Source organism: Anabrus simplex, chromosome 1 (genome assembly GCF_040414725.1).
Source record: "Anabrus simplex isolate iqAnaSimp1 chromosome 1, ASM4041472v1, whole genome shotgun sequence".
Classification (NCBI taxonomy): domain Eukaryota; kingdom Metazoa; phylum Arthropoda; class Insecta; order Orthoptera; family Tettigoniidae; genus Anabrus; species Anabrus simplex.
Window position 1 is genome coordinate 810,676,401 of NC_090265.1, and position 14,905 is coordinate 810,691,305.

Here is a 14,905-nt window from a genome sequence, read left to right on the forward strand (position 1 = left end):
TGTTTAACGGGTTACAACGATATCTCCCATGACCGCTAGGCAGCTCCCGCGCAGAACTGAAACGTCCACTTCCAAGGTACGAAGAGCAATTACAGAATTCAAGACTCTGCCAAAAGCACAGAAAATGTTTTTTGCACATATTACAATATATGAGCTACAGAAAAAACGTGAAACACCACACGACTTGTTACTTTGTAAAGTAATGGGAAAGTACATGTAAGGGAACTCCGGATTTCAAAAAATAAATTTTCCAAACCGAATTTGAAAATTCAGGCGCAAGGTAAAAATTTTCAGGCGCCATGGCGACTGGGCGCCCGGTATTTTTCGACCCCTGTGATGAACTCTCATCAAATGCCTTGCTTAAATCGAGTAGTACCAGAAGTGTTAAGTTCCTTTCTAACCATTGCAAACTTGATATCATCGGTGACTTTGAGAAGTACCATTGTAGTGCTATGGCCTGTTCGAAAACCAGACTGAAACGTTTTAAGAATAGAATGAGTATTTAAATACGAAGTGAGTTGTTGGTAAACAATCCATTCTAATCCTTCACCTAATATTGACAAAATACTGACTGGTCTGAATTCATCAAATTTTTGAGGAGAAGGAACTTTAGGAACAGGTCGGATATTGGCCAATTTCCATACAGCTGGAAAGACTCCTGATTGAAAACAGAAATTATACAGGTGAGCTATGACCGGAGTGATTATATCCAAACAGTTCATTAAGAGGGAATGTGAGATAACATCTGGTCCAACAGCCTTGGTATTCACGCTCTTAAATACTTTGACTACATCCTCTGGGTAAATGTACAAATGTTGAGGTTCCTTTGTGTTCATGTAATTATGAATAATTTTGGATTTTCTGTGAGAATCTTTCACTGGTGAAATTTTTAACAAATAATCGTTTTGCAATTCTGCAGGTATGAATGAGGAAGTAAGTTGTGAATTTTTCTTGGCAATACCTAGTGATTTTATAGCTCCCCATAGAGCAGACAGAGTTCATCTCTTACTGAACAAAGAATGCGTATGTTTGACTTTGGCATCTCGAATCGCGAGTTTGGTTTCATTACACAAGATGCAAAAGGCTTCGAAGTCTTCAGGTTTCCTGATTTTGATGTGCTTTCTTTCTGCCTTGTCCTGCGCAGAGATTAATTTCTTAATTGTAGACGTTATCCACAGGTAGGTGGGTGTTTGGCTAAAATTACTTTTAATGGGGCATGTTTGTCGTACAACACAAAAATTAAATTATCAAATTTGGTGACTTTATCATTGACATTATGCTGAGAAAATACTTCATACCAGGGAGCTGAAATTACGTCTTTTCGAAAATCTTCAAGATTAAAACTGCCGAAATCTCTAAATGTGGTCCATTTTCTTTCATATTTGGATGTTGATATTGAGAAGACAGCATATAGCATATCATGTCCAGAAAACCCACTCGCTGGGGTCTGCCCAAATTTCAGAAAGGTATCATTACAATTTGATGCCAAGGTATCAAGATTTGAATGACAATATGCAGTGTGGTATGTGTCATCAAATGGTATTCTAGTCAAATTGCACGAGTCAAGTGCATCATCGATTACTACAGTTTCCGAGAACACTGATGCATAATGCCCATTCATATCACCTGCAAGTAAAACATATTTATAATGAAAAACGTACTTATACATCACCTCTACAAACGACTCCGTGAAACCATTTTGGGAGAACGGTAGATACATGAAAATAATACTTTACCCACAGCTAATTCTAGTTCAAGGAAAATATACTCTAGCTTACGACAATATTCTGCAGGGGAGGTGTGAACTATTTTACATTTTATGTTGCTCTTTACGTACACAGCTACTCTTCCTCCTCCTCTCTTGCCCAATCTATCGTTTCTATATAAATTAAAGCCAAGAATGTTAATCTCTGAGTCAGTTATGGACTCCTTGAAAAATGTCTCACTTACAGCAATAACATTAATATTTGAATCAACAAAACAGTCAAAAACTCATTGAAATGCACCTTATCAACTAATGACTGTGCATTTAAGTGAATTATTTTCAAATCACAGGGATAGATTTCTGACAGATCTTCAATGATTTTGTGAATTTCAGAAGACTTAAGTTTAGAAGACATGCATGAATTTGGATGGTTACAAAAATTCCAGGAATTTAATATTCAATTATAGGTCCTAATAACATTACATATAGTTTTAGATTACGTGAAGCGAAAGTAGAGAAGAGAACCCAAAAATTGAAGGTCCCCTTAAGCGCAGAAGATACTGACTGCTCGCATAGGGTTGGAGCAGAAAACTGCTGATCTCTTGGTGCAGAAGACAAATTTACATATAATAGCCCTTGATTTCCCAGACCCAGGGGCTCCAACCCTATGCGAGCAGTTAGTATCTTCTGCGCTTAAGGGGACCTTCAATTTTTGGGCCACATTGACCACTACGTGAGTTGTATCCTCACCAGATTCTTTGGGCAACCCAAAAATTCAAATACTATTTTGCCTTTGGTATTGTTCTATTTCGTCAATTTTATGATTTAATAAAGACTAACTCCAGAATTTCATTTTCACGAGCTTTTAACTCATTTCTGAAATCGCTGATAACTTTAGAATTGATGTCTATTGTTTCTTTTAGTTCTTCACAAACTTTTTGTGCAAGAACAGTGTTTTTTTTGCTACTTTGCTTTACATCGCACCGACACAGACAGGTCTTATGGCAACGATGGGACAGGGAAGGGGTGGGAAGGAAGCGGCCGTGGCCTTAATTAAGGTACAGCCCCAGCATTTGCCTGGTGTGAAAACGGGAAATCACGGAAAAACATCTTCAGGGCTGCCAACAGTGTGGTTCGAACCTACTATCTCCCGAATACTGGTCAAGAACTGTTACCATGGGTTGAAGGAAGTCCCTATTTTGTAATAAGTTCCCCACTATACATTGCACCAAGGTCACAATCTTGTCCTTGGTTAAATTAGTGTTACCTGTGGTGTAGGAGGGTACTGTGTTCAGCATGTTAGTGTTGCCGCTAGTTGGTGGTGTGAGGGAGAGCTGTTCACTAACGGTTGACGATCGTGAGGCACGGGTCGAGCCAGATGGAAGAGATGGCGCTGCTTCCTGCGAGGTGGTGGTGGTACCATTACTCTCTGAGGGAGAGTGCTTGCGATCAGCCGAAGGTACAGTAGCAGATGGGTGGAGGGTTGACCGAGTTTGTGAACGCTGCCTTGAAACAGCTGACAAGCGTGATGTGGGAGTCACAGCTGCACCCTGCCCCTGGACAGCTGAAGATCATGCCACATTTCTTCTGTTTTTCTTACTTCCGGCCATACCTAACCTAACTTCGAAACTTTATGGATTTAAAAGAAATAAATGCTATATTTCTACATCGAGATACACTGCCCTAACACATTCACAGGTCACTTTCACTTCACTAAACCAGTGCTTGCACACAAGACAGTACTAAGAGTACTACACACCTTCAATACACCTGGAATTATGAGCTGCAAACTACACCACCATGACATGTACCAGGAAGGATAGACAAAGACAACAACCAGTCTTATTGCTCCATGATAACTCTCGTCCGCATACAGTGTAATTGACCAAAGGTGTGATTGCTGAACATGGCTGGGAACCTCTTCCTCATCCTCCGTACTACCCTGACCTTGCCCCCTAGATTTCAATCTTTTCTGCTCTCTTTCTAACCACATTCAGGGGCAAGTGTTTCCTGACAAAGCTCCTCTTGACCAACGGATAGCAGATTTCTTCCAGTCAAAACCAAAACAGTTCCACAGGCGAGGCAGAACCAAAACAGTTCCACAGGCGAGGCGTTCAACTGTTACCTGAACGTTGGCAGAAGGTTATAGAGAGTGGAGATGAATACATCACTGAGCGATTGTGAGTTACAGTGCGTGACAGTGACAGTAAAACAAAATAATATAAAATAAGAACTGCACAGACTTATGCATCGACCCAGTAGTATGTTTAGACTCGTCGTTGAAGTGAGGTAATATGCATATGGATTCAAATTTGTCCAAAGATATGAATCAAATAATGGACGTGACAATGGTACAATTTTTCGGCAAGACCTAAAATTTAGTTTCTGTATTATTCCCATCAACATGAATAGGCCTAAGGTAACATACGAGGTGTGTTTTTTAAGTAAGGTCCGTTTGAAAATAAGTACACAACGAAAGGTTATTTCAGAAAAATAAATTTATTTTCAGAAAATACATACTTCACTCTATTTTTCGACATAGTTGCCAAGTTTGTTCAAACACTTATCATACCTCGTAACCAATTTTAAAATACCCTCTTCATAGAAACTTGCCGCCTGCTCCGATAACCAAGATTTCACTGCCGTTTTCACGTCAGTCTGTTTGCCCCTGAGGTGATGTTTGAGGTGGAGGAACAGATGGTAATCGCTCGGTGCAAGATCAGGACTGTAGGGTGGGTGGTTTAAAACTTCCCAGCCAAAACTGTTCAATAAATCGCGGGTCTGACCTGCAGTGTGAGGTCTTGCATTGTCATGGAGAAGGACAATTCGCTTTGTCAGCATGCCGTGTCTTTCGTTTTGAATCGCAATGCGTAGCTTTCTCAGTATGCTTCTACATTGATAGTGGTTCCTTGTTGCATGAAGTCGACCAACAAAACACCATACCTATCCCAAAACACCGACGCCATAATTTTGCGCTGGGACAGTCTGTTTGGCCTTCACCTTTACAGGCAAGTGTGTGTGTCTCCATTCTATGCTCTGTTGCTTCGATTCAGGCGTGATATGTGAAACCCAGGTTTCGTCTCCAGTTACGATCTGACTCAAGAAGCCGTCACCTTCTTCGTCATAACGAGTCAAGAACTTCATCGCACACTCAAATCTTTGGTTTTTATGGTCCTCTGTTAGGAGTTTCGGGACCCAACGGGAGCACAGTTTCCTAAACTTAAGGTGTTCAGAAACAATGTTAAAAAGCACTGATCTCGACACGTCAAGAAATTCGTTCGAGAGACCTGTTATTGTGAAGCGCCTGTTCTCACGAATCTTCGCTTCAACTGAAGCCAACAAATCATCTGCAATCAAAGAAGGGCGACCGGAGCGGTCCTCATCATGGACGTTGTCATGGCCATTTTGAATTGTCGTACCCACTTACGCACTTTGCTTTCACTCACAACAGTATCACCGTCCACTTTGCAAATCTGTTGAATTTCTGCAGCAGACAGGTTCCTTGCTGACAAAAACCGTATCACTAACCGAACCTCACACGCAGCGGGCGAGTTGATAGTCTTAAACATTTTGAAAGCACAGAACAGAACCGTACAGGTTAGCTACAGAGCTGAAACTGAGCATAGTTGTTCCAGAGGCACACCGGTACACAATGCACACGCTCGTTGCAATATGCGCGCAAACTACTAGTGTCTACAACAAAACGGACCTTACTTAAAAAACACGCTTCGTACATCTCATTTTTCATTGACTGGAATGAATTCCCTTACCCTAGATTGAAATGGAAATGACATTCCTAGTGTAGTGATTTGTTTCTGTTAAACTCAGCTGGATGAGATCAAGTGTAAAAAGGAAAAAAGTGTTTGAAAGACTTTACTGATAGCACGACATTTAGAGCTAAACCTTGGGGTGAAATGTTTATGTTTATTTCTTATGTATTTATCTATGTCATCCCAGTAAAAAATTAACACATCTGGCACAAATAGTGTTGGAAACAACAGTCTCTTCTGTATCATATCAGTCTCATCACGGTTTAATTCGGCAATATCAACATCACCGACATCAGAATCATCACTAAAATTATAACTGCTATCTTCATAACCAATAAAATTAATTTGATATGCCTTATATAGCATCACTAGAAAACTATCCTTGTTTAAAGACACCATTGCGAGAAAAGTACACGAGCGAATAGTCTATGAATTTTACACATCGATAACTTGGCGAAAAATTGTTACAATGGATTGATAGATACATGAAACAAAAGAATGAAGCCGAATCTAGATGGCTATGAAGAGACCTCGGACACAGTCCGAAGGAAACTCACGAGATGAAATGTTAATGCGTGTCAGACACGTCACTCCACAACAGCAGATGGCTACTGCAGGATGTGTGCTACACGTCGCTCCACGCTGTCGGGTTAATTAAGGTACAGCCCCAGCAAGTGACGTACCATTGTGCAGTCAGAGTTCCCTCAATTACTACCAGCCATGACCTGAGGTCACACCTGATGGCTCCGAACACCATGACGTCATGAGTAACTCCGCTGTGCCACTCCAAAACATTGGAAGAATTCGACTTCCCCCAGGTCACCGCCATACTGGCAGATGATGGTCATCCAGTGTAGTGCAGAACCGCAATTCATCGCTGAACACAATGCAACACCATTCATCAGGAGTCCATGCTTCATGGCACCACTCCAAATGCAGACATTCTTATTGTCTTAACGGCAGCCTATGCACAGGACTGTAATTCCCTAGGCCGGCTGCTGCTAGTCCCCAACCAATGGTGCGAGATGACACTGAATGCTGCAAGGAGTCCATTACTTGTTCTCGGATGGCAGGCGCAGATGCAAAGGGGTTATGATGTGCTCGATACACAACGCGGCAATCCTACTTAGTGGTGTCAGACATGATCGACAGGAACCTTAAGGACGAATATGCCTGCCCTCACGTTCCCATGAAGTCCAACTCAGCCAGTCACATCCATATGCCCCATATTTCTGGATATTGCATGATTCGACCAGCCAGCCAAATGGAGACCCAAAATGAGGCCCCTTTTAAACTATGTCCGGTGCTGACAACACAAGTACGCAGAAACTCTGTGTCCTTCACACTGATAACTCAACATCTGACGCTATTCACGCCCCTTATTTACGCTAAAAGACCTAGTAACAACATTAAACATGAACACTAATGCACTCAGGTGGCCATTCTATCTGCCATAGAGAACTGCAACTCTAATCACTTAGACATCTGGCAATGGTGTGTATGTGTATGAAGTTACATTGACATCCGACCATTTCTTCTGGGTGCTTCCATTTTTTTGTCAGGCAGTGTAGTGTAATCTGAGATGATATTGGGTAAAATGAAGGGCAAAATGGCAGAGTTAAACACATTTTGAATTGCAGACGACAAATAACTCGCACATGAAGCACTTGACAGAGTTACAATCAGAGACTGGAAGAACCTTGTGACACGCTGAAAAACTGCAGGATGAGGATTTTCACACAGAACCAGCAAGGGACAATGATTCTGACTCCGACACAAGTGAAGATGAAGATGAAAAAAAAAGGAGGAAGTAGTCCTAGCAGTTTTTGCAAGGTGTTTTGATTACTCTTTCTATAAACATAGTATACTCCTAATAATACTATTAGTGTTATTGTCCGTGCAGAATTAGAATGGGATTGATAGCTGCTTCAACAAGTATTCTCCAGCTGTAATGGGGATGGAGTGGTAAGAAAGCGTTAGCAGGCTGTCTTGACAACTGACCCATTTGCATTGGCTCGGGGCTTTAGTTTGTTGACCTTTCCCAGTCACGGTCCATGGTTTTATATCCGCATATTATATTCCGCTGATATTATAGTTTTATTGTTTATCGGGGAGTTTCTTGCGGGTGGGGTCCGTTCACAACCTGGAATTTGACCAATCACGCGCGATTAACCACAAAATAGCGTGGACCAGCGAAGAGAAGGAAAGGAAATCTTAAAACAATGTTGCCGCTTTAGTAACACATGCAGCGAGAGAGAGCTTTCCCCAGCAGTGTACACTGTGCTAACAGTTTCTTAACAGTTAAGGTTACTTTGCTCTATTTGTATGTCTGTGTATAATTGTACTGTTATTCATATCAGTTTCTCTGAAGACGTATGCATGTGTATAACAGCGTACCATAGTTATACACACTGGTCCAAAAAAAAATCCCCACTACATATACTGGCCCAATATTTCAATTTCAACCTCATTTTCTAACAGACTTGCATTGGTACCAGCGTTTTCGTGCTATCAGTTTATTTCCTATGAAGTTAAGACAGTCTTCAAGTGACATTTGTTATTAAAAGCTCAGTTTTGATAGGTTAATTGGAGTAACGTGAATGATAGAACAACGTGATAAGATTTATCTTGATATTGGCCGTATTCACGTTACCAGCTTCCGAGGCACATTCAAATACGGCAGCTAGGAGACATTACAATATTTGGTCAAAAGATGGCACACACATGCCTGAAGTTCACAAAAAAATTCCCGCCATATACCTCTAGTTGTACTTCCGTCTGACTTCTTATCAGTTGCTCTTCAGTAAGCTGAATTGTAAAAAGAGAAACCAATCTGGTAAGTTTTGAGAGAGCTATTGTTCTGTTTCTCAATGGATAGATAGATAGATAGATAGATAGATAGAATTGTGTTACTGGATTTTGAGAGAATTTAAGATTGATTAAGGTTATGGGGAGGAAGCATGGCATGATTCTAGCATTCAGTTTCCAAGGAATATCCAACAGGGAAATTGCTAGGAGGTTATTCATTGACCATAAAACAGTGGGTAATGTTTTAAAGAAACAAAAGGAGACAGGGATGACAAGTTTGAGGCATAAATGTGGTCGCAAGAAGAATGTCAGCCCAAGATTGTGCAGGGCGCTGAAAGCAATGGCGAAACAAGGACAAATATTGAGTTCCAGGCAGCTTTCGTGCAAGTTGCAACATGATCTAGGTCATTCTGTTTCACACCAGTGTTAAGATGTCTCTCAGATATGAACATTAAAAAGAAAAAGCCTGCAAAGAAGCTACTCCTGACAAAAAAAGCATATCTAAGAAAGAAAAAAATTGTCGAGATGTATGAAAATTGGACAACTGAGGATTGGTGTAGGGTGATTTTTTCAGACAAAAAAATTTAATGTGTTCGGTAATGATGGTGGTGTAAAACTGTGGATGGAGCCTGGAGAGAAGTTAAAGAAGGAATGTGTTGTGGAAACTAAGAAATTTAGTGAAAGTGTTATGCTGTGGGGAGCAATAACTTCCAAAAGAGGTGGGAAGAATTATAGTTTGCACGGGTTCAATCAATGGAACGGCATAATGTGACATCATTAAGAAGGAAGTTTTGAATACTGCTAGGGACCATTTTAGTGCTGCAAACCTAGGACCGTTCATTTTTCAAGACGACAATACCTGTTGTCACTTATCCAGGACTGTCCAGCAATGTGTCTCAGATGTCGGCATTCAGCGATTATGGTGGGGCCCCAAATTCACTCGATATGAACCCCATTGAGAATTTATGGGTTAGTATGTCTGCAAAACTCAGGAAACATTGTTACACTACCAGAAAATAATTAATTGAAAATATTGTTGAAGTGTGGTATCATGAAATTGAGCCTGCTACTTGCAAAAAACTTGTTCAGTCAATGCCACAAAGAGTACAAGCCCTCAAAAAGCTTAAAGGTGGTCACACAAAGTACTGAAGCATGTTACATATATTGTAGAAATCCTGTATATTGCTATTCTGAAATACAACATTCAAATTCTTTCTCAATACTCTCTTAAAATATGTTTTTCTTTAAAACATGCAGGTGGGGATATTTTTTGGACCAGAGTGTAGTTTCTGTAAATTATATGCCTAGCTTCTTTTAATTTCAATTCAATGGCAGAAAGTGAGGAGAGGCATTGCTATCAAAGGACAAACTCGGGATATCATTTGAACGGAAGCAAGGTAATAATGGTCCTCTCATTTCTGTAATAAAATGTTAGATAGACCTGCAGCTGCAGCTAGCACACTGTAGTCAAAATAGGAAAAGACAAGTATGGTTACTGTAAACTGGCAACTGTCATACGGGAATTATAATTGACATTGATAAATATTTGTTCTTGCCACAAATATTAATCTTAATTATGCATCACATATGTTTTTTTTTTTTTTTTACTATCTGGTTGAATTCTTTAAAATACATCATTAGAGTACAGTATTGACTTTGCTGCAAAGAGGTCTTTGTTAAGTAATACGTGGCCAACACAGAGCATCTCGCTCTCTTACAACGCCAATCCCATTCTAGTTCCACGCAGAAAATATGGGTTGACCTGATAAACGAGAACTGGCTCCACCGAATTCATTTGTGTATTTATTTTACCTTGTAAAATAGCTTCAGTAAATGTTACTCAGAATTTCATATGGTACAGATTACAACATATCAAATAGTAACACAGCCTAGCATGGGTTGAGTACCACGTTCATGAATAACTTCTGTACGACATCAAACAGGATATTTTGTTCTAGGACCTGCCTCGTCGTGATTGTCAGCATGTGTGAATTTCATTATAAGCACGGATATAATCGTAGCATTAGGATTTCTATCATATTCATGCATTTCAATTCCAAGTGCACTGTATTCAAAGAGAATGTTGCAAGTACATTGAGAACATAGATCCGTGTCAAATCTCTATTTCCCTCACCAACTTGTCTATATGTCACTGTGGTAACAGCGCTCAGCAGGATGGTACAGGATGTGCCCATGTTCATGGTAGTTCTGTGTTTACTATGGATTCACTTTGTGCAGTGGTGGGCAATTATGGAAAAACAACAGGATTATCAAATCCTTTCAACACTTGATTGTCGGCCAGGAGGAAGGTGTTCAAACCTCTGATGAATAGAAGTACAGGCATAACAAAAGGCTGTGATAAGCAAGAAGATGAAAAACTTCTAAAAATGTCCCAAACCTAATATCACCGAGAATGGGAGAAAACAGAGTTGACCATGGGATGTTGTGGAGAAAAATAAAAGGGAACAGCCCAGGAAGGCGATGTGAGACATGCTGGAGTCCCATTACTATCCCATCGTCATTCCACATTCACAGGTTTTAGGCCCATTAGTACATACACTGACAATCATTCCACAACTCATTCCATCAATATTAATATTTTTTAACCACCACCCAAGTTTCATCATCAGTATGAATCAGCCTTGGAATATTCTACTTCGATTTTATTATATTTTCAAGGCAATCCTAGACAAAGAATTGGTTTCCCAATTTATCACATTTTTTGAGTTTTCAAATTTGCCTGAATGAAAAGAAATGAGTTTCTGGCAGAAGGTAATTCAGAATGTTATAGTTAGTTCAACTGTCATCAATTCATTTTGGGGGTTAGGGAGTTTGATATTGTAGATCTTTGATCACAAGTACCCGTACTTGGAACTGTAATTTTATAACTGAGTTTTAAATGACAGTAGAATAGATTATAAAAATGTACATGGAGATTCAACTTGCATGCTAGTTATCCTTCCAACACTTCTAGATGAACTTCTCATTTAAGCAAATTTGAAAACTGTCAAAAAATGTTATAAATTGAGTAACCATTATGACCTCACTTCAGACATGACAACCAACGACAGATGTCAAAGTGAAGATACATCTTCCTAATTTCTGCACAGAAAGATGGCAATACACAGATGGTGTAAACATTTCAATTTTAACAGACACCAAAGATCCTGTCACATATATAGGTCCCATGTTCAAAATAATACTGTAGCCCATCAATAATTGTAAAAGTCTATAAACCATACATTTGATTAAATTACTAAATTTGGATAAAAATATGACTTTTAATCAATGTTTCTATGAACATCTTTGAACCAGTACATGTTCACAGCATAACTCCCACGCCAGTGGAAGAGAGAGCCATATACGAAAAATTAACTCAAATGCAGTAAAATAAATTGCTTGAACGATTTATGTACACATCAGTTCGCTTGTTTTTAATTTATTTTTGAAGTCAGCCATTTTGATAAACATATGGCGACAAACCTTACCTTCCGTATATTCCTTCCGTAATTTTGTTTCGTTTTATCGGCCTCCGGAGCTTGCCACATTCGGCATTTCTTCTCTTCATATTCCTCGACACTTTCACCACCTTATTATAATTGGAGCCGACAACTTCAATACAATAGAAACTAACTTATCTTTCAAATATTGCTATAGCAATGCCTCTCTCTTTTGTTGTCATCCATCCGAAGCATTGCCGGTTGAATCGTATTGAATCGTGTGTCGAACGATCAAGACGGCAGAGATTTGGCGCTGAAGTTTGCTCCAGTTGTCAAGAAATTTATAGCCGAAGAGATTTCTTTCCCTATTTTCTTTTTCTTTCTTTTTTCCTGGTTATTAGGTAAAACCTCGATGAAGATAGACTCTGCCTCTACTTGATCGAAAGTATCAAAGACATTCTTGGTACTACCCGAACTGAAAGAGTTAATCAGTGGACCTTAATGTCATCTGTGGTGGGAAATACTGAGTTGTTAACGTTCCATGAGAGCAAGCCAAACCAAATGACATTTATAAGTTTATAAAACAATTTGTTTTGGATAAATAAGCATTTCGAACAGCAATTTGGTTTTCGTTTAAATGTTTAATGTATTTTCGTGCCTCCTGCCTGAGACTGTTGTCAATCCGTGTGAAATGACAAATATCTCTGAATACGCGGAGAACCGCTCAATGTCTTGAGGAACTACATGTTGAATTTTCTTTCGACAATCATGGTGGAATCCTGAAACTTTGTCAGCAAATTTAGATGTGTAATTGCTGTAACGCTATTAATATAGACAGCTTGTGCGTGTTCAAAACTCCACTTATATGCAACCCTGTCTGACTTCGATTCTGGTTGTTGTTGTTCTATTCTATCCTCTTTGGTGTAGCTCTTCAGTAACTGGAGCTGGGATTGATAAGGAAGCGGCCGTACCCCAGAGGTCTGTTACCATCGCGTTATTCGCCTGGAGTTGAAATGAGGAACTACGGATAACCACTTTTGGGAAAGCCGGATTATTTTTTCATATGAATTTGTTTACCCGAGGCTGATTGCTGCCATTTCCATCCATCAGGTCAGTCGTACAATTCTGGCGGAGCCAGGAATCGAACCACGACCAACCAGCTGGAAAGTTGGAGCCCGCTTACGAGCGATGTGCGAATGGGTTGGTGCCTTGTTATTATATCTCACCCATAATCACGGTTAGTGGAATTAGGACCACGAATGTTTGAATTCTATGTTGACTTTCTCTCATGTTGCTAAAATTAAGGGCTACTGACTGAGGCCTTGCACTCTTGTTTATACTACCTACCTTGCATTTTCAAACATAATGATTCAGGACTCCTGGGAAGTATTTGGTCAATCATATTCGTTGGCTTGTTTGGCTGAGCGCAAAAAGTATGTGAACATGTATTGGTAGAAACTGCGCTACCAAAGAGAATGTGCGCTACTGTATACACTCAGATTAGAGAATCACAAAGCATTTTCAGTATTTCCATTTTTTTATAGACAATAGGAGCCGACTCAGTGCCGCGAATTCAGGCGTATTGTTGTGTTATAGCGAAGGAATTTTTGTGATCCTTGGTTGTAACCAACTAACTTGTTTATATTTTTTTCATTTCTAGTAGATATTTTTAAGTGTGCTGTAATAAAGAATCAAAACATATTTACTGATACAGTATAGGCTTTCACGGCCGATAATGCAAATTCACTGAGAGGATGAGAAGATCATAAAATAGCAGTGTGCAAAAATTTAGCTGCCGTATTTATTTCACACAAAACGTTTCTAATTTCTTGTTCTCACTATCTATTTCAAATCATCACCATCACTGCATTGTCCTATGAAGGAGCCTCTCAACGGTGCACTAGCCATCAGTGTCTTGAAAAGATGTGGCAATCTTACTGAGGAGTCCACTGACACACCGGGGTGAAACGTTGATAATTTCACAATTGTAAATGTCTAAAGAGCTTGAATGATTTTATTTCAAATCAGTTATTTGGGAGAACCTCACAGTCAGCAGTCCTGAAAATGTTTTGTTGAGCTCACTAGGTGCAGTCGCTTAAATGCGGCCAGTACCCAGTATTGCAGGTTATAAACTTCATTTTCCTTGTCCATATTGAAGATCTACTTGTGATCACAGTACCCAGTATTCGAGAGATAGCCCCGAATATGGTTTTCCATGTTCACACCAGGCAAATGCTGGGGCTCTACCTTAATTAAGGCCACAGGCGCTTACTTCCCACTTCTGGCCCTTCCCTGTCCCATGTCGCCATAAGAACTAGCTGTGTCAGTACGATGTAAAGCAACTTGTAAAGAAAAAATAGCTTCCTTCCCACTCCTATCCCGTCGTCGCCATAAGACCTATCTGTGTCTGTGTGACATAAAGCCAATTGTAGAAAAGATAATTCAAATTAATTGTGTATTTAAATAGCAGTACAGTACCTACACATGCACATCAATAATTATTAACAAATATAAAGTAGATAAAGGGTTATATACAGAAACATATTTTAAGTGCATCTCTATAACTGCATAAGCCCATTTCACTCCACGATTTTCACGTATGCTGCTCTCATTAATGGCTACGCTGTTTCGGGTCACTTAGCTGTCAGCTAGCATTCGGGTGATGGTGGATTCAAATCCTACTGTTGGCAACCGTTGTTTATTTTCACACCAGGCAAATACTGAGACCGTATCTTAACTAAGGTTATGACCACTACCTTCCCAATCCTAGCCCTTTTCATCCTTGCATCAGCAGAAATCTTTGACTTGTGAGTGCCATGTTAAAAAAAAATTACTAGCAAAAATACTAAAATCCATCAGATTTCCATCCACTATATTGAAGATGCATTCCTAAACCCTCTGTCTTTTCCTCAGTGATAATATTATGTAACAAATATATTACATACATTGCAGACATGGTATGGGCTTATGCCATGTCAAGAAAACAAGGTGAAACTCTTTACGTTTCGCAGATAACTTTACGGGCCGTAAAAGCATCAATGTTAACATATACATACATTGTTTGATACGTCATCATGGTCAGGATTAAATTCCTCAACTTCAGTAGTAGTTGCCAATTGCTTTTAATTATCCAGAATACACACATTTCAATCTTGCTACTGTTAAACATTTATTGTTGATTA

At 39.6% G+C, this 14,905-nt stretch overlaps 1 protein-coding gene across 1 annotated transcript in view; it reads right to left on the reverse strand.

Annotated features, from left to right (window-relative positions):
* LOC136857567 (macoilin-1) overlaps positions 1-11,911 on the reverse strand; it is a 258,858-nt gene extending 246,947 nt beyond the window's left edge. Inside the window, exon 1 of the mRNA XM_067136330.2 lies at positions 11,772-11,911. Within this exon, the coding sequence (XP_066992431.2) occupies positions 11,772-11,851 (80 nt within the window). The 5' untranslated portion in view covers positions 11,852-11,911. The remainder of the gene's footprint in view (positions 1-11,771) is intronic.
* Positions 11,912-14,905: the final 2,994 nt, after the last annotated feature.